The sequence below is a fragment of the Cavia porcellus genome, unplaced genomic scaffold, assembly GCF_034190915.1.
Source record: "Cavia porcellus strain 051 isolate PalLab524CR breed Dunkin Hartley unplaced genomic scaffold, mCavPor4.1 scaffold_6, whole genome shotgun sequence".
Lineage (NCBI taxonomy): Eukaryota > Metazoa > Chordata > Mammalia > Rodentia > Caviidae > Cavia > Cavia porcellus.
In genome coordinates this window covers 29,176,940-29,199,225 of record NW_026947489.1, presented here as the reverse complement: position 1 = coordinate 29,199,225, position 22,286 = coordinate 29,176,940, and the positions used below count along the sequence as shown (strand labels likewise).

General features: G+C 39.8%; 1 protein-coding gene across 11 annotated transcripts in view; it reads right to left on the bottom strand.

The window, feature by feature from the left end:
* The window catches only part of Exd1 (exonuclease 3'-5' domain containing 1), a 58,648-nt gene that overhangs the window by 35,412 nt on the left and 950 nt on the right, over positions 1 to 22,286 (bottom strand). For 4 of the 11 annotated variants that reach the window (XM_063250263.1, XM_003475703.4, XM_063250266.1 and 1 more), the window contains exons 2-6: positions 20,369 to 20,616; positions 12,870 to 12,938; positions 8,403 to 8,460; positions 7,309 to 7,436; positions 3,076 to 3,134 (exon numbers count right to left, since the gene is read on the bottom strand). In XM_063250263.1, the coding sequence (XP_063106333.1) occupies positions 3,076 to 3,134; positions 7,309 to 7,436; positions 8,403 to 8,460; positions 12,870 to 12,938; positions 20,369 to 20,501 (447 nt within the window). In that variant the 5' untranslated portion in view covers positions 20,502 to 20,616. Of the gene's footprint in view, positions 1 to 3,075; positions 3,135 to 7,308; positions 7,442 to 7,571; positions 7,683 to 8,402; positions 8,461 to 12,869; positions 12,944 to 20,368; positions 20,617 to 22,286 lie in introns of those variants that run through there. The other 7 variants (XM_063250264.1, XM_063250261.1, XM_063250262.1 and 4 more) reach the window with 6 other exon arrangements.

Below are 22,286 nucleotides of genomic sequence, written 5' to 3'. Positions count from 1 at the left end.
CAAAGCTTGCTGTCCTCTTTTAAGATCATTTCTTTGCTCCCCCATTATCAAAGCTTACCCAGTCTGTGAGCCTCAGATGCCCCCAATGTCAATTGGTGAACCCAAAGCGACAGCAACAAATGAAAACCACTTGCTACCGTGGGATCATGCCTGGAGAACACTGGGAAATAGATTTTACAGAGATGGGAAAATCTGGACTTCAAGGGTATAAGAACTTACTAATAATGGTGGAAACTTTCATTGGATGGGTCAAAGCTTTTCCTACTAAGTCTAAATCAGCCCTGATAGTAATTAAAAGGCTCTTATATGAGATCATCCCTTGATTTGGCATCCCCTTATCCATGGGGTCTGACAATGGCTCAGCTTTTATAGCTCAGATGACTCAAAAACTGGCCCAAGCTTTGCAGACTGATTGGAAACTCTATTGTGCTTACCAGCCTCAAAGTTCAGGACAAGCAGAAAGGATGAACCAGACTTTAAAAACAATAATAACTAAGATGGCCTTAGAAACTGGCAAGAACTGGGTAAGTCTCCTTCCTTTTGCCCTCTTGCATGTGCGATGTACCCTCTATGTTGCTGGTATTTCCCCTTTTGAGGCTCTACATGGGAGACCTCCTCCCCTCATCCCTAAGATTTCTAAAGAAAAGTTAGCTGATCTAGCTAACCAAGATCTTATTAAGTCCCTCCAGGCCCTTCAGCCAGCTCTGACTTCCATCCATCAGTTATAACAATAACAACATCCTATGCCTACAGCTCATTCCGAGGACGAATGCCCTGCAGTGGAACCTGGAACACTAGTCCTCATCAGGAGACATCGCCAAGAATCTCTCAAACCACGGGGGAAGGCCCCTACACTGTGGTCCTCAGCACTCCAACCGCCGTCAAAGTCACTGGGAAACCTGCCTGGGTTCATCATTCCCACTTCAAGCAGGTCCTGGCCTCTGACAGCGATCAACCTGCAGATAAGTGGACTGCTATCCCCCCCCAGGGACCCCTTAAAGCTTAAGATTGCCAAATGTACCTAAATTGTCTTGTTCCTATGGGTTCCTTATGGAGACTTCAGGGGCACGTCTCATAATCCTCAGTTTGAAATTTGGAAGATAACTGATTACAATACTGGTGAGATGTTGATAACCAGCGCCACTGTCTATGAGATAATTAAACTAGTTTTGTGTGCTCTGTTAAGTAAGATCCCAGTAAAAATTAGACAAAAGAAGATAAAAACAGGACAGTATGCTATACAGTACGTCCAGCAGATTAAAGGAAGACAAACTGGGCCTTGCAAAAACCTAAACAGTCAAAAAAAGTTACAGTCCATTGGCTAGTATCTCTGCCCCCAGATACAACCACTAGCTACTGACCTTGCCAATACTGGAGTATCTAGAGATTATCATACCTGGAGGTGTTCACAGTCCTTAGAGACAAAATACTTTTGTAGATGTTGGGTGGCAGGATCAATAGTTTTAGGAGTGTCCAGCCTAGTAATTGGAGACCAAAATTTTAGGCACCTGAGTGCACTTATCAACAAAAATCTAGCCACTCTCAGTGACTCTGTCTCCAAGCTAAAAGATTCCTTGAGTTCCCTGGCTGAGATGGTTTTACAAAACCAATGGAGACTAGATTTCCTATTCTTAAAAGAGGGAGGTTTCTGTTTGGCTTTAAGAGAAAACTGCTGCCCGTATGGCAACCATTCTAGGGTCATCAGACAAAACATGGCCAGCTTTAAAAGTGATTGCAAGAACGAGAACAAGCCATGCAGGTCGAACAAAACTAGTTTGAATGTTGGTTTTCTTTTTCCCTTGGTTAACAACTTTGGTAACAACAGTCACAGAGACTTTGTTAATCCTCTGTGTAACTATTGGACCTTGTGTTATAAACAAATTAGTAAACTATGTCAAAGACCAAGTTCAAACTGTTAAATTAATGATTCTAAGGACACAAGGCTACGGACAAATGCCCCTAATTGAAGCCCCTTCCATGAGTCAAAATCACTGGCTAAAATCAGTGAGGAATGTTGTAATCTGGCTAAGGTGCCACTATTCTGTTCTGTAAGCATCATTACCCTGACCTGTGTTTCAACTCTTGTTTCTTGTGAGTTATCCCCTTCCAGAACAGCAATTTGGTCCTGAAATCGGCTGACCCTTAGGTTGTAAAACATTTGCTAACCCCTAATTATAAAACACTCAGTCCCAGGACCAACTGGCCCTGGTTGTAAAACATTTTGCAGAGATTAACTCACTTTTTGTATAAGCTCCCTCCCCTTTTCTTTGAAGTTTCTCCTTTTTAAAACCCCCTGTAACCTAACCTGGTTACATAGCTCTGCAGATTCCAACGCAGGTTGTGTCGCTGGGTACCAGCTAAAATAAAGTGCTTCTTTTTAAAGATGTCTTGCCCCGTTTTTTTGAACAATATCTCGGGGACTCATTTTTGTGGTACAACAAAAACTACACAGTATTTCTATTTTTTCCTTTTTTCTGGTTTGAGACAGTGTCTCATTGTGTAGTTCAGGTTGGCCTTGAACTCCCTGTCATCCTCCTGTGTCAGCCTCTTGAATGCTAGGATTACAATTGTTTGCTACCACACCTGGCTTCCTACCTCTCTTCTTTACTGAAGTGCTGTCATGTCAGTTTTCCTGATGCTCTTCCACACAAGTCCAGAATGCTTTAGCCTCACATCCCTTGCACCTGCTAATTCTGCCTTAAATTCTTCATCTAGATGCACATAGCTATAGTAGCTCTCCTACATTCTTCAAAGCCCTGTTCCAGCGTTAACTCTGCAGAGAAATTTCCTCTGTCCATCTCATATAAAATAGAGCCTCCCTGTCACTCATTATGTATACCTTAATAGTAGTTACTGCTAGTTGATAAACAATTGTTTATTATCTTACATTAGAAACCTAGAACTTTGCCTTGATTATTGTTTTACCCCAGATCTCGGAAAAATGGTTAGCATATAGCAAGCAACCAAAATATTTTGTTAATGAGGAAGGCATCAAAGATCTTATAATAAAAATGATAAGACATAGACATGGCACTTAAAAGAGACAAGTTGGCAGGGACAGAGGAAAATACTTACTGCAGCACCAAACTTCTGCTGGAACTGATCAATGACTGCATATGTCACCTCCTCCTCTTCTGTAAGAAAAGGATAGCATTAAATATGTTTATCTTATTTGGCAGTAGAAGAGCCTGCCCACTAATTTGAGCCATACTCATAAATTTCAATTCTATTGCAAGTCTAATGTCACAAATTCTTTCCTTACCACCTATGCTGGTCTCTCTCAGAGTGAATACTAATTACCATTCTGTTTGTCAGTTGAGAATTAAACAGGGGCCCCACCAACAATAACCTTACAAATGTCTGCTCATTTCCTGCGATAAAACAGTAGTTTCCCTCCTCATAGGTTTATGTCTTGAACATCTCAAGTAATGTATTCAAAAGTAACAGTATAATTCAAGTAACAGTTTAAAATAAATTGCCAGGCACAGTGGTACCCACCTGTAATTCCACCACTCAGGAGGCTGAGACAGGAGGATTGCCACAAGTTCAAGGCCAAATGCGGTCACAAAGTGAGTTTTTAAAGCCATCTTGGACTATACATTGAGACTTTGTCTCCAAAAAACCAACAAAATAAAGGAGTCCTGTAGATAGGCAAATGCCTGTGCTTTTAAAGTCTTCTGGGGGATGTGGTGCCAGGGAGAGAACAAGTCAGCGTCTCCTGAGAATCAACCATGTTGGAACTTGGGGGACCATCCAAGAAAGTGACACGTGATAAGTGACACGAGCCGCAGGTGCGCCAGGGAGAGAATAAGTTAGTGTCTCCCATGAGCCTACTGGCACACAGCCCAGAATCAAACGTGTCTGTGTCTCCTACCCCACTTTAGCAATTGGATGGTTTGGAGGTCACCCAGAGTTGATAGCAACTAAGGTACATAAAGCAACTAACCACTTGCATTGTCTGGTTGATTATGCTGACCTGTGGTCAGAGGTCTGAGCATCTCTTGGGAGGATGACAGTATGCATTACAATTTCCTTCTATTTTGTTTTTGAAGACCAATATTGCTTTCACTGTTTTGCTTTGTTGTGATTAAATGTTTTGCTCTATTTAATATTCACTCTTTATTTTTGGTACTAGAGATCGAACTCATGACTGCATTTCCAAGGCAGATGCTTATGCCACTGAGCTAAATCCCTGGCCCTCAATATTCTCTTTTGATTGGTTTTACAGTGTTCTGTTCTTGGTTTGATTTTTCTATACCTGACTGAATGGAAACTATTGTGAAGATAACAAGATACACTATGGTACCAATTACTGTTATCCTGGTATCCTGCTGTGAAGTTCTGTACCAATTTCACTGCATTGTCTTGACTGGCTTTGTTCTGTATTGTTTTGTTGTATTTTACTATCTTTAAAATAAATAAATAAAAGTAAAGTTTTCTGGGGGTCATGGTTAATTTTTTAAAATTACATAATTTTAAACATCGGATATATATAGGGCAGGGGATGTAGCTCAGAGACACTACATGAATGTCTGGTAAGCATAAGACCCTGAGTTCAATTCCCAGCACAAAAAAAAATTGGATATACAATACAGAGCTCCTCCTTTCTCCTCCTCCTCCTTCTCCTTCTTGCTCTTCTCTTGGTACTGGGGATTGAATCCAGGATCTTACGCTTGTCATTTTATCCCTGACTTTTTTTTTTTTAAGATCAGTACCAGGGATCGAACTCACGACTCCCTGCTTGCAAGGCAGGCGCTTATGCCATTGAGCTAAATCCCCAGCCCCCCCTAACTCCTTTTTAAATTTTATTCTGAAGCTGGGCATGATGACATTTGCCTATAATCCCAGCATTTAGTAGACTGAGGCAAGAGGAAGATCACCATGAGTTCGAGGTCAGCCTGCACTACAGAGTGAGACCTTGTCTCCCCAAAATTTAAAAAATATTTTTTAAAAATTGGGAGGCTGGGGATATAGCTCAGTGGGACAGTGCTTGCCTGGCAAGCTCAAGGTCATGAGTTTGATTCCCCAAAAACAAACAAATTTTAAGCTCAGCGCATAGTACATATCTATACTCCTAGCACTAAGGAGGCTGATGCAGGAAGATAATCTCAAATTCAAAGGCTATGTAATGAGCTCTTCTTTATTTCCCAAATACTCCACTCCATGCTCCTCTTCCTTCATCTCCATGCTCACAGTCTGGGTGACCTCATCTATTTTTAAAGTTTTAAATATCGTCTATAGAGTGACCCCTGAATTTCTTTCTTCATCTCAGACATCTCTCCTTTTATTTGAATTTAAAATTGATCAAAACTGAACTAATCAGCTTCCCAAAACCTTTCCCATGCATAGTCTTTCCCATCTCAGCTTAAAAGCAACTCCATACTTTCAGTGCTCAGCCCAAACCCCCAAAGTGATCCTGAATTCCCTTCTCTTACACCTGCATTCGGCAGCATACACCATGGGCTCCCATCTCCAACACTTCCTATCTGTTCTATGGGTAACACCAGGGGCCAATTCACAGTGCCCACCGAGCCCGGATTATCCCAATAGCTTCTTCATTAGTGTCTGTACTCTTTCCTTTGCCTCATTTTCAATACCCACACAGCACACAGATTGATCTATTTTTTTCTTGGACTATCTTGAGAAGATTGATCTAATTTAAAAAGTCAGATCATGTTATTCCTCTAGGCAAAATCTTGTAGTAGAAAATTGAAGTTAAACAATGTAATTTATATCCAGGTGTGGAGGCACATGCTTGTATTCCCAGTAATCTGAAATGTTCAGATAGGAGAAACTCAGCCTGGAAAACCTGGAAGCTTAGAAAGACTCTGTTTCAAAATAAAAAAAATTAAAAATGCTTGAGGATATAGTTCAGTGTCAAGGTCCTAGGTTCAAATCCTAGTATTGCAAAAAAAAAAAGTATAGTAGGATAAGATATGAAACACTTAGGGATAAATATGACAAAAGATATGAAAGACATATTTTAAGAACTATAAAACATGATAAGAAATAAGAGATTACATGGTATGCCTGCAATCCCAACACTCAGGAGGCTGAGGCAGAAGGATCACCTGGAGTTTAAGGCCAGCCTGGGCTACACAGTGAGTTCAAGGCCAGTCTGAACTTCATAGCAAGACTATTTCAAACAAAAACAATAACAATGGAAAAAAAAAAAAGACAGAGAGATAAGACATGCAGATAGAAAGAAATAAAGACAGAAAAAAGGGCAGGCAGGCTATACCACATGCCCATAATCCCAGCCACACAGGAGGATGAGGTAGTAGGATCACAAATTTGAGGCCAACCTGGTTAACTTGGGGAGACCCTCTCTTGAAATAAAATAAAAAAGCCTGGGGATGAACTCAGTTACAGAGTGATTGCTTAGCATGTACAAGGCCTCAGGTTCAATCCCTGGTACTTCAAAAAAAGGAAAAAAATGGGCAAAAAGTATTAAAAGACACATCATCAAAGATGTTCAGAAGCCAAATTTGCACATAAAGATGACTTAATTATTAGGGAAATACCAATTAAAACTATAAAGAGACACTACTACATATCTATTAGAATGCCTAAAGTTGTTATTTGTTGTTGTTTTTAGCATCAGGAGTTGAACTCAGGACTTTGCACTTACCAGGCAGGTGCCTGTTAAAAGGGTTTATGTTGTTTTTAAACACAAAAACAAGAAGCTCTGCAATGGCTTCTCTTCTCACTTCAGAGTAGACCCATATTCCTTCAAGAGTCTACTCAGTCATCTGTGATCGGCCAGCCAGTTTCCTTGATTGTTTTTCCTGGCAGTTCCTGCCTCAGGGGTTTGTTCTTCCTTTAGCTGAACTTATGCTCCTCCCAGGGCAGCCATGCCACCTTCACAGGGCCAGTCCTAGACATCATAAAATTGTAGAACGGCCTATCCACATCTTATCTTCCTTCTGTTTTTCCCGCTCAATCTTTGTTACTCCAGTACTGTCATATATATTTTATTCATTTATATTACTTGGCATCTAGTTCCTCCTATCACAGTTCCATAGGGGTGGTATCCCCAATATGCATTTGCACATCTAGTAAATGGATCAAGATAATGTGTTTATCTCTTTAAAAAAAAAACACTTAAAAAAAAGTCAGGTCTCACTATGTTGGAAGCAGTCCTTGAACTTGCAGTGATCCTCCTGCCTCAACCTCCCGAGTCCTGGGATTATAGGTGTGTGCTACAATGCCTTGTTCATACAGAATCTTGATTCAGGTTACCCCAACTCCATAGAATCCTAAACCACGAAGACAACAGTCTGCAAAGTTCAGAGTCCCCACACTTACCTAGTGGGTTGTACTTGAGGTCATTCAGCAAAGAGGTAACTGGTGGTTCAGGGGTAGGTGAGGCAGGCTCACATACATTTAGATCTTCATCTTTCATTTTATCTATACTAGCTCTTTCCGTAGTTAGACTATCCTTACCAAAAAACAAAAGCAAACAAGTAAAAACACCACTCAGATGAACTTGTTCTTGGTTATTGGTGCCATATGAAAAATTTGCCACACATTTAGAGTAAAGACTGTCAGATGGGTATGGTGGTACATACCTTTAACTTTAGCACTTGGGAAGCAGGGACAGGAATATTGTTAGGAGTTTGAGGCCAACCTAGGCTATATAATGAGTTCAAGATTAGCCTGAACTATGCAGCAGTCCCTGTCTAAAAAAGAAAACAAAAAAACACATAAAGACTGCACTGGGCATGGTGGTACAATCCCAGCACTCAAAAGGCTGAGGCATGAGGATTGTTATGAATTTGAGGCCAGCCTTGGCTACATACTGAATTCAAAGTCAATCTGATTTACAAAGCATGAGGCTGTCTCAAAAACTGAAAAATTAATTATTTAAAGATTAAAGACTGTGATTCTCCGTGGCTATTCATGCATTGCTGACGTGAGGCTGAAGATGCTATCTAAAGATGGATCCACGGATGACTGAGAGAGGAGGATTGCCACTGAGTCTGAGGCCAGCAGCCTAAACTACATAGTAAGACCATGGCAGGGAGAGAGAGAGAGAGAGAGAAAGAGAGAGAGAGAGAGAGAAAGAGAGAGAGAGAGAGAGAGAGAGAGAGAGAGAGAGAGAGAGAGACAGAGACAGAGACAGAGAGACAGAGAGACAGAGAGACAGAGAGACAGAAGAGAAGAGGACAGAATAGGGGAGGGGAGGGGAGGGGAAAAAAGAGAGAAGGTGGGGAGAGAAAGGAGGGCAGAGTGGGCAAGGGAGGATGGAGAGGTGGATAGACAGATAGGGCAGGGCCCAGGGTTTAGCTCAGTGGCACCAGAACCTGCATGCCAGAAGCTACTGGATTAGAGTTAAGTCTTTCTACCCTGATGTATGCATTTGAGAAAGCCTCAAACTGAAGACAATTATCCCATCATACCTAACAGATGATGTTTTCTCTCTCACAGACCTTTGTTCCACCTCATCCAGTGGTTCCACTAGGAAAAAAAAGATTTTCACCAGTTTACAATCAGAAAGAAATTAATCACCCCACTCTCATATACCAAATTTGACAATGATTACAAAAAATATCTGGAAATGAAATGTTAGTCTACAGGCCTTCATTAGACAGCAATGAATAGGGTAGAAAAAGTATTCACAGTAGTACTGATTCCCAATTTTATGTCCTCAGCTTCTTGGTTCCTCTGTGGGGTTAGGAATCTCTGTTTCCTTAACCCTTTTTCCTCCGTGTGCCCCTGTGGTTGCTTATACCAGTTCTATGGAGAGAGAAGGAGAGAGATAGAGACAGAGACTTTCAGACCTTGATGACAGGTGTGCAGCTTGTGATTGTGAAAGGAAAAATCTCTTAAAAATAATAAGGAACCAGAAAATAACAACAACTGCAAGATGACATAAAGCAAAATAACTTAATAATAATAGGTGTCAGTGAAAAAGCAGGGGTCAACACAAATGACATTAAAATTCTATTTACAAAAGTAATAGCACAAAACTTCCCAAACATGGGGAAAGAACGTAATATACAGATAAATGACACATACAGAACTCCAGCTAGCCATAACCAAAATAAATCTACACCTAGATATATAATAATCAAGATTCTAGAAATTCAACACAAGAACAGAATATTAAAAGCTGTTAGGGAAAAGAAATACATCACCTATAAAGGAAAACCTATCAGAATCATGACACACATCTTAATACAAACCATCTAGCCTAGAAGAGCTTGGCACCAGGGATTTAGCTCAGTGGCATAAGCACCTGTCTGGCAAGCACAAGGTTGTAAATTCAATCTCTGGTACAAAAAAAAAAAAAAAAAAGAAACAAAATGCAAATTCTTTGGGGCTGGGGATTTAGCTCAGTGGCATAAGTGCCTGCCTGGCAAACACAAGGTCATGAGTTCAATCCCCGGTACCAAAAAAAAAAAAGACCTTGGAGTAAAGTATTTCAAGTCCTGAAAGAAAACAACTTCCAGCCCAGATTGATGTACCCTTCATCTTTCAAAATTAATGGAGAAACAAGATACTTCCATGACAAAGAACAACTGAAGGAATTCATGACCACCAAAATAACCTTACAAATACTGAAGGACATTCTAGAGAGAGAGTTAAAAAAAAAAAAACACCATGGTTCCAGGAAAAGCAGCAGAGGGGGATCACCGAGGGGGCAGACAACTTAATGGAGGGGAAAAGTAGGGAGCCAATGGGAGGAAAGCAGCACAACAGAGATAAGCCAGGGCATGTTGACCGTAACCGTTAATGTAAATGGCCTCAATTCACCAATAAAAAGACACACAGGTAGAGTGGATCAGGAGACAAGATCCACCAATATGCTTTATTCAAGAAACATATTTAACTCAAAAGGAAATTCATAGAATGAAAGTCAAAGGAGAGAAAACAATGCTTTATGTGACAAGGAATCAGAAAAAAAAAGTACAGATAGCATGCCTATCAATTGCAGAATGGAAAAGAAAGATACAGCATTTCTGTACAATGGAAAGCTACTCAGCTCTATGGAAAGATAACCTCAAGGCTCTGGTAGGTAAATGGATGTAACTTGAGATGCTTATAGGGGAAATGGTTCAGTCACATGGGTGAACATCATGTTGTCTCCCTAGCATAAAAAACTAAAGGAGTTAGTGGGATCCAAAATGCACAGTAGATGTGAAGGTGAAAGGGGAAGAGATGTCTACAGGGGGAAGGCAATGCCATTGTTAATCTATATCCTTTTTTGTTTGTTTTTTTGTTTTTTATCGGTACCAGAGATTGAACTCACGACCACCTGCTTGCAAGGCAGATGCTTATGCCGCTGAGCTAAATCCCCAGTCCCTATTATCCTGTTTTGAAACCCTTTATTGTTTTCATTGTTCTGTTTAGTTTGGTTTTATTCATTTTCTTTTATTTGATTTTATCATATTTGGTGGCATGGACAGCTATTTCTTTTTTTTTTTTTTTTTTTTTTTTTTTTTTTTTTTTGTCTTTTTACCAGGGATCGAGCTCACAACTTTTTTTTTTTTTTTTTGTCTAATGGACAGCTATTTCAAAAATAACAAAATGCATTATAGTAGTAACCCTTATTGATTTCCAATTATCTTATTTTGAAGATCTGTATTGCTTTACTTGTTTTCTTTTGATTTTTTTTCTTGATTTCTTGTTGGGTTTTTTTTTGTTTGATTTTATTATGCCTGATGGTATAAGCAGCTACTTTGAAGATAACAAGAAGCATTATGGGAGCCACTGTTGTATTCCTACTGTCTTGTTTTGAAGTCCTGTATTGCTTTCATTGTTTTGTTTTGATGGGTTTTGTTCTGTTCTGTTTTGTTTGATTTTATTGTGCCTGATGGTATAGGAAGTTATTTTGAAGATAGCAATAGGTATCATGGTAGCCACTGTTGGTTTCCTTTTATCTTGTTTTGAAGTCAAGTATCACACTCATTGTTTTGTTTTGATTTCCTCTATTCTGTTTTTCTTTCACTTTTATTCTCTTCAAAATAAAAAAAAAGAAAAAGATAAAAGTACAATGAAGACATGTTGATGGAAAAAAAGAGACAGAATAAGGGAGATAGAAAAAAGCTGCGAGAGCCAGGTGGTGGAGGGCCATGCCTGTAATTCTAACACTGTGGGAGGCTGAGAGAGGAGAATCACAAGTTTGAGTCTACTCTGAGCAAATTAGTGATTTACGGAGACTCTGTGTCAAAATAAAAAATAAAAGGGCTGAGGATGTCAGTGGAAAGGCCTTGGGTTTGATCCGAGAGTAGCAGGGGAATGAAGTAATTCTACTTTTACGCCATCTCTAACATTATAAAAAGATGTTCAGGGTACAAAGAACATTTCTCAGTGGCACATTAATTTGGTGACATTTTGCATCCCCTTCTATTTTCTCACAAAGCAATCTTCCTAGCAGTAGGAAACTTTTTTTTTTTTTTTTTGTACTGGGGGTTGAGGGAACTTTTTGTGTATGTGAGAGACTCTCACTATGTACTTCACGCTGGCTTTGAACTAGCTAGGTAGCCCACGATGGCCTGGAACTAGAATCAAGTGATCCTCCTCCCTCAGCCTTCTGTGTACTGGGATTACAGGTGTGTGCCACCATGTTAGGCTACAGAAACTCTTATACACAGGAAGCTTTTCTTCTTTCCTTCACATCTTCCCTTGAGTGGGAATGTCAAGCCCTGAAAGGTCCTAGGAGTTCCACTGCTCTGTCCCTCCACCCTGAACGGATCTTTACTCTTCCCTGATGGACAGGAGGGAGAAGCTTTTGAATTCTTATTTGCAACCCCTACTCTCATCCTCTTTGACTTGTCTGAAGGGCACCGATCAGATGAGCTTATATCACTACTCTATCAAACAACTGGACCTACTCCTGAAAAAATAAGAACACACTGCTTCCTGTAATCTCAAAATCCAAAAAGTTTTGAAAACCAAAATCATCTAAGCCTTCTGGGCAAAACCTGACCTATGTGCCGGGGATTTAGCTCAGCGACATCAGTGCCTGCCTGGCAAGCACAAGGTTGTGAGTTCAATCCCTGTACCAAAAAAAAAAAACAAAAAACCTGACCTAACAAATTATTTATAGTCCTACTTTATTCCACCTTGTATGATTATCCACGTTTCTTCTTGGAAATATGTTGTACTGTAGGGAGTTTCCTGACTCACTTGAGGTGGTACATAACATACACGATATACCCCAGAGGTGGCAAACCAATGCACACATACTGCAGTTAGCACACAGAGCCCTCATGGTCAGCATGTGAACCAAATTGCCCCAGCAGCCAAGTATCAGAAAACAATGCACCTAGGGGTTACACATATTGGAGTAAAAGATGACCTGAGTGCTGCATGTATTTATTTTAAACTAATAAGTATGAGCCAAGGTTTGACAAATTATCAGCATGCATACAATAGCAAAGATCACATTAACTGTGCAAAAGCACACCAAGAGCCAGGTGACCATGCCTATGATCCCAGCACTCAAGCTGAGACAGGACTGCCACGAGTTTGAGTCCACCCTGAGCTACATAATGAGTTTAAGGCCGGCCTGAATTACAGAGTGAGTGTGACCTTGAACTAGTAATGCATCATTTCTGATCCCCATTGCCTGTCTCATGTTCCTGGAGAACTGAACACAAGCAAGTAGCAGGATGCCTGGCTTGGCCTAAGTGCTCAGCGTGGCAACTCTAGGTAATTAGTAAGAAGAAAACTAAGTATATAGTAATGTTTTGTAAGCCAAAAAAGAAAGGAGAGAGTAATACTGCCTAAGGTCGTGCAAGAGGGGTCACTGAGGAAGGATTGTGCAGGATCTCACTGTGTAGTCCAGGCTGGCCTTCAACTCACAGTGATACTCCTACCTTAGCCCCAATATCAGTATTTGGGAAACACAAAATACTTACCATTCACAATCTCATGTCCAAAAAACATCTTCACTCCTGGGATATTCTGGCCTGTCTCCACATTCTTCACTGTCAGAGAAAACAATTTGCTTGGTTAATAAAAACTGTATTTTCCTAAAATTGTAAGAAAACACTACATTTCTTTAAGCTGCCAAAACATGAATTTTTATAAAAATCTCCAAATTATTTTTCCTGAAGAGTCAATAGTAAATTACAAAGCTACAGCCTTGAAATAAGTAATATCAAGAACAAAGTACACCTTGGAAAGTTTCCAGAAAAAATTTTTAAAAGGGGTAGTAGAAGCATGGTACATTTGCAGTTCTTCTAAGGCTATTCTAAGACCTTACATCTAAGGAATACTTAATGTATTTCTATTCCTTTTTACTCCATCTAGTTCCAGAAAAAAAATGAAGACACCTGACTACTCCTGGATCCACTCACTTCATGTCATGTTACACACTCAAAAATATCAGGAACTGTGCAACTCCTGTCTCTTCTAGAAGGGCATTAGGGGAAGTTTAGGTATGTCTATAAATGCGGTCCTTTCTCTAGATGGGAGGAATCATCAAATGTCTTCCAGCAATCTAAGTAACTAAGTTCCATTCTCACATTTTCACAGGATATATTCTGAGGTTAAAGATCACTAATTGCCTGTTCATCAAATCCAAACCAATTACTGCAGTCTTGTCTCATTTGACTCCTGCACGACCTTAAGCAGTATTACTCTCTCCTTTCTTTTTTGGCTTACAAAACATTACTATATACTTAGTTTTCTTCTTACTAATTACCTAGAGTTGCCACGCTGAGCACTTAGGCCAAGCCAGGCATCCTGCTACTTGCTTGCGTTCAGTTCTCCAGGAACATGAGACAGGCAATGGGGATCAGAAATGATGCATTACTAGTTCAAGGTCACACTACTACCAGGAGTAAAAACACAGTTGGGATTTAAACATGGATCTCAGTCTTGTTTTGCAGTGCTGAGGGTAGAATCCAAGTCCTAGGCAAGTGCTGTACCACTACTGAGCTACCTTCCCAGCCCTTTTTATTATTTTAAATTTTGAGACAGAGTATCATTAAGTTGCCTAGGTTACACTTGAATTTGTGAGCCTTCTGTGCTATCCTACCCAGCTGGCTTCCAGATTTTCTCCTTCTAGTCTCCTTTACTGTCTCTACCATCTATTTGCCCCTTACATTTCATGGTTCCTATGGTTATATCTCCCTTTTTCCTTCTTTCTCCTTGAATGATCTTATCCACCTTCTGAAAGTTGTCCCTCAAACCATTATTCCTCCTGAGTGGATTATTCCTCTGAGTTCTACTCACATTTTTAGCTAATAGCTGACTTACTGTAAGACTTTCAAACTGAATCATCTTTACCAACCAAACACTTGCTTGTCTTCCCATTTCTATCAGTGAGGAACAGCACTGTATACCTAATATCCTGAGTCATAAACACAGGAATCATTTTCCACTGTTTTTTGCTTATTACCTTAGTGACCACTAGGTCATTTACCTCATCTGCTAAATTTCATCTTTAGAATCTATCTCTATTATTTGCCATGAATTGGTTCAGATCATATCCCTTCACTGTGTCCCGACTGTCTGAATAATCCCAGTCTCATCTCCCATCTCTAGTTACTATACCTTACTTCTATTCTTCCCTCACGCTGCTGTTATAGTGATGTCATTGCCTACTTTGTCCAAATAGTGCATAAAATTAATAAGAAACTAGAGAGAAATATATTCAACCTCTTTAGGAATTTTCCTTTTTTTTTTTTTTTTTTTTGGTATTGGGGATCAAATTTATGACCTCGCACTTGCTAGGCAGGTGCTATGACGCTGAGCTAAATCCCTGGTCCTTTTAGGAATATTTTTACGGTGTAGCAAAGCTAAATATTACTTCTGTCTATAAAAAGAACAAAAAATGAAGGAAAGATACAACTTTTTAAGAACCCAGTGCTAAGTTGGGCAGGATGGTACACATATACAACCTCAGCACTCTATGAGGTTGGGGCAAGATTGTAAATCTGATTCCAGCCTGGGGAATACAGCAATTTAGTGAGACCCTGTCTCCAGTTTTAAAAAAGGGTGGGGGATATAGTTCAGGGCAAAGGGCCTGGGTTCCAAAATTAGCACAGGGGAAAAAATAATCCAATGCTATATTATTTATTGTAATTCATGCACTACTACTACATTTTCCCAAAAATAAGACCATGTCTGATATTTTTCTCTGAAAGGCTCAATAGGCTTATTTTTGTGTTATCTTTTTCATGTGCTTGCTCTAATTTGTTCATGTATAACAATCCATATTTATTCAAATACAGCCATGTCATTTTCTTCTGGAACATCATCATTTTAACACTCCAAACCCTGAATTCATCTTGAATTTCTTGCAACTCCATTTCCTGCAGAATCCTTGGTCCCAATTTCTCCTGTTCAGCAGCAGAGCTCTCCTTAAATGAGCGATTCCTGCTGTGTTGCCTGCTCCTAGTGCGTTGGCAGCACAGCTGTCAGTGGTTTTATCCCATGCATTCTGCACCCAAGTCACGACCTCTTACAGACTGGGCTTTGCAGACTTCCCATTAAATCGAGTGTTAATTGAAAACTTAAGAGACAGGAGTGGTGACAAAAATGATGACACTTAAGAATGATGGGCCACACAAAAGCAACAAAAACTTGCAGACACCAAAGTTCAGAAAACACTTATTTCACACAAATGCATTAAGTATGTTCATTACAACATACAACATACGGAACTGTGAAGGTTTACATCAGACACAAGTGTGTCCATTTTTATCCAGTGCACCTTACTCCTGCATTCTGTACCTACTGCAGTTGATCATTCAGCAATAAGTCTCCAGTTCATCTATTTACATAGGTGTCCACTTGAGAATTTACAAATACTTTAAGTATTAATGTCAATATTTATTTTTAATTACATATATATTTTTTTAATTCAATAGTCTGTTGTGTGTTGCACCAGACATACTAAATGTATCCATCTGGCTGACAATTTTCACTAGGGCTTATTTTTGGATAAGGCTTAGAAGCATCCTGAAAAATCATGCTAGGGATTATTTTCCAGTAGGTTGAAGAAATACTGTAGTAGCAAACTAAAAAGCTATTAATTCTTTTGAAAGTTATTTACAGATAGGCATCAAAAACATTTAAAACTAGGCATGGTGATGTACTCTGGGAGGTTGAGGCAGGAGGATTACAAATTTAAGCCCAGCCTAAAGACTTATGGAGAACCCTTTCTGGTATTCGTGTGTGTGTGTGTGTGTGTGTGTGTGTGTGTGTACGATATTCGGGGCTGGATCCAATACCTTCACAGTGAACTGTATTTCCAGTTCTAAATTCTTTTAAAATCCTGAGACAGGGTCCAAGTCTTCACACAAGCCAAATTGGGCTCAAACTTACAAGTCCTCCTGCCTCAGCCTCCCAGGGTTCTGGGATTACAGGGGTATACCATTATGCCTGGTTTAAGAAAATTTCAAAAAGCCAGGGATGGTGGTACATGCCTATAATCCCAGCACTTGGGAGGCTGAGGCAGGAGGATCATTCTGAGTTTGAGGTCAGCTTGAACTATGTATCAAAACCCTGTCTCAACCCCCACCATGAAAAAAGATCTTTTTCTTAAAAAATTAAAATACTAGACTAGGGCTGGGGATTTAGCTTAGTGGCATAAGCATCTGCTTAGTAAGCGCAAGGTCATGAGTTCAACCTGGGGTACCAAAAAAAAAAAAATACTAGACTGGAGGATGTAGTTAAGTGGTGGAGTCCTTGCATAACATGCATGAAGCCCTGGGTTTGATCCCCAGGATCATGGAAAAAAAATACTTAAAATATCTATGACTTTTACCTAGTTATTTCCTTTGTAGCAATTATTTCTGAGAAAATAATTATAAGTGCAAGAATTAAAACAGTTTAAAAAGTGGACATGGAGTACATGCCTGGAATCTCAGCATTTGGAAGGATGATGCAGGAGAAACATTGAAAAGTCTGAGGCCAACCTGTACTACACAGAAAGACTCTGTTTCAAAGAACCAAAAAAAAAAAAAAAAAAAAACTGAACTACATAGCAAAAAGCTGTCTCAAAGAACCTAAAAAAAAAAGTGTTTTTAAAATGTTTTGCTTTAAAATATTCAGTCATTGGGGCCAGGGACATAGCTTGGAGGCACAAGCACCTGTCTGGCAAATATAAAGTGCTGAGTTTGATTGTCAGTACCAAAAAATAAATAAATAATAAAGTAAAATACTCATTACATTGAAGATTTAAGTAGAAGAGAATATACATGTTTTGGTTTTGTTTTTGGCAGTGAGGACTGAACCCAGGGAGCAGTGAGCTAGATTCCCAACTCTTTATATATTTTAAGATGGGCTCCTGTGAATTTGTCCATAGTAGTCTTAAACTTAAGTGTTCTCCTGCCACAGCTTTCTAAATACTGTACTGAGATTACAAAGGTATGCTAGCATACCTGGTGAGAATACACTCATCAGATTAACATAATTAGCCTAAAAATAAAGGCTTACAGTGGTGGCACATGCCTATAATCCAGTACTTAGGAGGCTGAGACAGGAGGGTTACTCCAAGTTTGAGGACAGTATGGGCTACACAGTGAGCTCAAAGTCAGCCTTAACTACACAGCAAGACTGTCTCAAAAACCAAAAAAAAGGGGGGGGGGGGCAGGGATTTAGCTTAGTGGCATAAACGCCTGCTTGGCAAGTGCAAGGTCAAGAGTTTGATCCCCAGTACCAAAAATTAATGTTGCCTGTTGCAGTGGTGCCCGCTTGTAGTTCCAGCTATACAGGAGGCTGAGGTGGGAGACTCTCACTAGGCCGGCTTGAGCAATAGCTCAGGACCACTGTTCATACAAATTTTAAAATATAGTATTTATCATACACTTGTCAACTATATAAAATCTATGTAATTAAAGTTTAAACCCAAAAACACCAAACTATCTCACTTGGGCTGAATACTGTAGCAAACAAGCTGCTTATCTACTCAATTTACTCACATGGGCAGCTGGCCCAGTGCCCCCTGCAGATAGCTGGCCTGCTGGACAGGTAAGACATGGTTTCAAGGGGATGGACTAGCTGGAAGGAGCACTCTTCTTCCCAGTTCTTTGTTCTGTAGCCTGTAACTCCATCAGCTGTCACAGGACCTACAGCTTTGAAACTTGTGTATGTGCTAAGAAGAGGGGGAGAAAGATGAAGAGTCTGGGACCCCTGCTGACACTGGGAGCACTGCAGCAGCCCACTTTCTTTTGTATGAGAAATAAACTCATTTGTTTAAGCCATTGCAGTAACTCTCCAGGTTCACTCTAGCAGCTGAGAGGTCTGGTCCTGGCAGAGCATGAAGCTTTGTTGGTGACCAACCTGGAAATTCATGCTTCCCACTTCAGGAGTCTTTCAGATCCTTCCTCTGATTTCAGTGTAGTGTCCAAACCCTAAATATGTGAGGTCCTTCTGCTCTGTTCCCTGTTACATCTCTAGACTCACCTCTCTTAACATCTTCATGTGGAAATCTAAGATTTCTAAAGGTGCCAAGTTTCCAGGTCTCTGCATATTTGGACATTCTATCACTTTTACTCAAAACAATGATCCTTGTAAAATGTGGCTCGAAAGCCCAGCATCACAGGAAAATTTGCTATAAATGCAAACACTTAGGCCCATCCAGACTTGAGAATGAAACTGGAAGCAGGGGCCAGCACAATGTTTAAAGTGTGCTCTTGAGGCCAGGGATTTAGCTCAATGGCTCAAGCCGCTTGTCTGGTAAATGTGAGGTTGTCAGTTCAATCCCTGGTACCCAAAATAAAAATAAAGTGTGCTCCAGGTGATTCTGCTGTACAGGTGGAATTTACTGATCATGTGCTTAAATCAACCTTCCTCTCTGCCACTGTGAATTCCTATGTACCAGGATACAGTTCTCTGTCAATTCCTTTTGGAGTCTCCTCCAGGAGCATCCTCACCCGAGCACTGCCAGATGTAAATGTGCAGGACTCTTTCCAAAGCACCTGACTTCTATCAGAGATGATCAAGGTCTGTTAGACTTACCTATACATTTGTCTCCTTACAAAGTTTTCTGAGACTGACACCATGTTATTCTGATCTGTATTCTTGGTTCCAAGCATAGTATTTGGGGTATACAACAACCAATAACATGTTAATGAATTAATACTGTAAAAGCCTGATGTAGTCCCCAGTCCAATAGCCCATGAAAGCCTATTTTAACTCAAAATATAGCCTAACAGCAAAACTAATCTTTCAAACACCATTATAATTTGTTTCCATTGTAAACTTGAAATTTATCATGCTGCAGTGGTGTAAGTGCCTGCTTGACAAGTGCAAAGTTGTGAGTTCAATCCTCAGTACCCCCCCCCAAAAAAAGAAATTTATCATGAAAGGAAAACAACTACCCAGCAAGTTAAAATTCTAGGTGAGTAGAAACTTTTTTTGGTGGTGGTGGAGAGGTCATTTTGAGACAAGGATTCCCTATGCAGTTCAGGCTGGCCTTAAACTTTTAGCAATCTTCCTGCCTCAGCCTCCTGAGTGCTGGATTACAGGCATGTGCTACTAAGCCCATCAAGAAAGTTTATTTGGAAAAAAAAGAAACTTTATACATTTGAACTTCCAAGGCAATGAACACCTCCATGTGCAGGGAGGCTGGTAGACCAGGGAATAAGTGGAAGGGCTGCATCCCTCCCCAGTATCCTTATGCATCTCTTCCAGTTCTCTGTTCCTCAGTTGTCTCATTTTTTTAAAGTTGATTTGTGACAGGAGCTCACAATGTAGGTCAGGCTGATCTTAAACTATGTACTCCAGGCCAGCTGGCTTCAAACTTGCAGTAATCCTCCTGCTTCAGCCTCCTAAATGCTAGGATTATAGGCAGGCTACAACACCTGGACAGTTGTCTCCTGAGAAACCAGAAATGAAACAAATACCCTGTGACCCATGAAAGATGGTCACTGAAGTGGCAGAGCAAGAGAGTAATACTGCAGCCACCACTTTTCTAGCCACTGAACTGCTCAGCAACTTACCTTAAGAGAAAAATTAACTATCCTTGTGCTTTGCCTATTGAAGCAAAGAGCAATTTTAACAGAGTAATTACTTTTAATTTCAAGACGCATAGGTCGAGAACTTAACAAAAGTACCCAACTGAAAATGTCTACTATCAAGTCAGTAAAAGTAAAGAAATGGGCCAGGTATAGTGGCACACAACTGTAATCCCAGCACTCAGGAGGCTGAGGCAGAAAGATTATGGTTTCAAGGTCAGCCCAGGCTACATAGCAAGACCGTATCTCAATTAAAGAAAGAAAAAGAAATGAGAACCAACCAGCATATGCGGATACACTGCTCTATTACAGAAAACAGTAATTTTCCTGTAACCTTTCCCCTAAAATAGAAATAGCACTCTTTCAATTGCATGAGCCCAAAATCATCACTCACACTGTCATTAGCCTCTTAAAAGAGACAAAAAAGTAGGAAAATTGAACAAGACCTTTCTTCAGGACAACAATCTTATTAGGGTCCACATGCTGGAGCACGCCTTCGAAGACGCCAGAAACTATAGTGAGTTTCACTCTTCTCCACAAAATCTGATTGAGGAAATGGTAGTCACTGCTGGGATCCATGTTCTTTGATTCCAAAAGCAGTTTTCAAATAATCTTCTGTAAACATCCAAACACTTCAAAATTAATAAAAAGATCTGTGATTTGGGGAATATGGTTACTGTCCCTTTCCCCATATCTGTAAGATAAGAATAAAAATACAAATAATTGAGTTTTTTCATCTTTTCAGAATGCTGATGAGAAAAGGTCCACTGCAAGCACCAACTGAAGACAGTTAAGACTTTAGGCAAAACAGACTTAGTTTATCTATAAAATAAGTATAGTATCCCCTCTCTTTCTGTAGCCAAATGTAACAAGCTGAACATTTGGAGGCTTTTTAATGACACGTAAATGTCTTTTTTTTTTGAGACAGGGTCTCATATGCAATTTATGCTGTCCTTAAACTCTGGGTGATTCTACTGCTTCAACCTCCTGAATTCTGGGACTACAGGTGAACATCACTATGCCCAGTCCACGTATGTCATTTTTAATAAGAACGAAAACCACTGAAAACAAAACTGATATTCAGCAAAAATATCTGGCAACACATGCTGCAATAAACAAAATGTTTGGGTTGTAAACGCTCCTGGATCTAGGCTCTTTTGGGTTAATAACATTTCCAGAGTTCAATGCTTTTACTAACAAAATGAAAAGTAACTTAGAACTATAAATTTATGCATTACCAACCGGCCTACCATGTTACTCTGCAAGTAGTATTCCACACCACCCCAACCTCAGCCCTAGAACTAGGTTGTTGTGGTTCCATCAACCAATCCTGTGTAGCCTGACAGATCAACCACCATATACCATACACTCAAATCTTCTTGGGAAGTGAAAATGTAGCATGCTTATGTTAAAAAATTACAAGACAGACACAATGGTGCACATCTGTAATCCCAGCTACTCCAGAGGTTGAGGCATGAGGATCTCAGGTTCAAGGCCAGACTGTGTCTCTCAAAAAATAAAAAAGGCATTGGAAATATAGCTCAGTGATAAATATTTGCCTGTTATTTGTGAGGCCCTGGGTTTAATGCCACGAAAATCAAATCAGTTAATTAATAAGGGCTGGGAATGAAGTGCTGTGAAAAGCAACCCTGCCTGGGGAAGATTACAATCACAGTGCAAGATTTACAAAGAGGTGTTACATTTTTACTTCCTCATAAAAGTAACTATCATTTAGACTTTCTTTAACATCTTTAGCGCTACTGTAATTTAAAAAACTAATCCTTTCTTTTTTAAGTATCTTAGTAAGCAATTTTGTTATTTGGATATTCTTGTACTTAGAGCCCTAGAAAAATGTTTAACTGTGCTTTAAATTGAAAAGCTGCTTGTTTTGCCACACTAGGAAAACCCAACCAGTTAATATTGCAATTTAAGTAAAATATAGTGATGAAATAACTGGAGACTAATTCTACTAGGAAAGTGAAACATTACATAGCTTTTTTTTAATATTATAACCTTAAGTCTATTTTAAGATCAAATGCTTTCACAATTACTTATTACCTGCAACAACTGCAACCTAAACATCAAAGTCAGAGGGTTTAGAGATTTACAACACCTGCCCAAAGTCACCTAATGGAACCTAAATAAAAACATGCCCCTCCTGGAGGATGTCTGTGGTCTAATGTAAGACAAAGCATTGTACAGCCAGAAGGTACAAGAGAAGGAATAACTAGAGCCTGAGAAACTAGTTTGTTCAAGTAAATCCAGGCTGGGGATTTAGCTCAGTGGCATAAGCACCTGCCTTGTAAACAGGTGGTCGTGAGTTCAATACCTGGTACCAATTAAAAAAAAATTTTTTTAATGTCT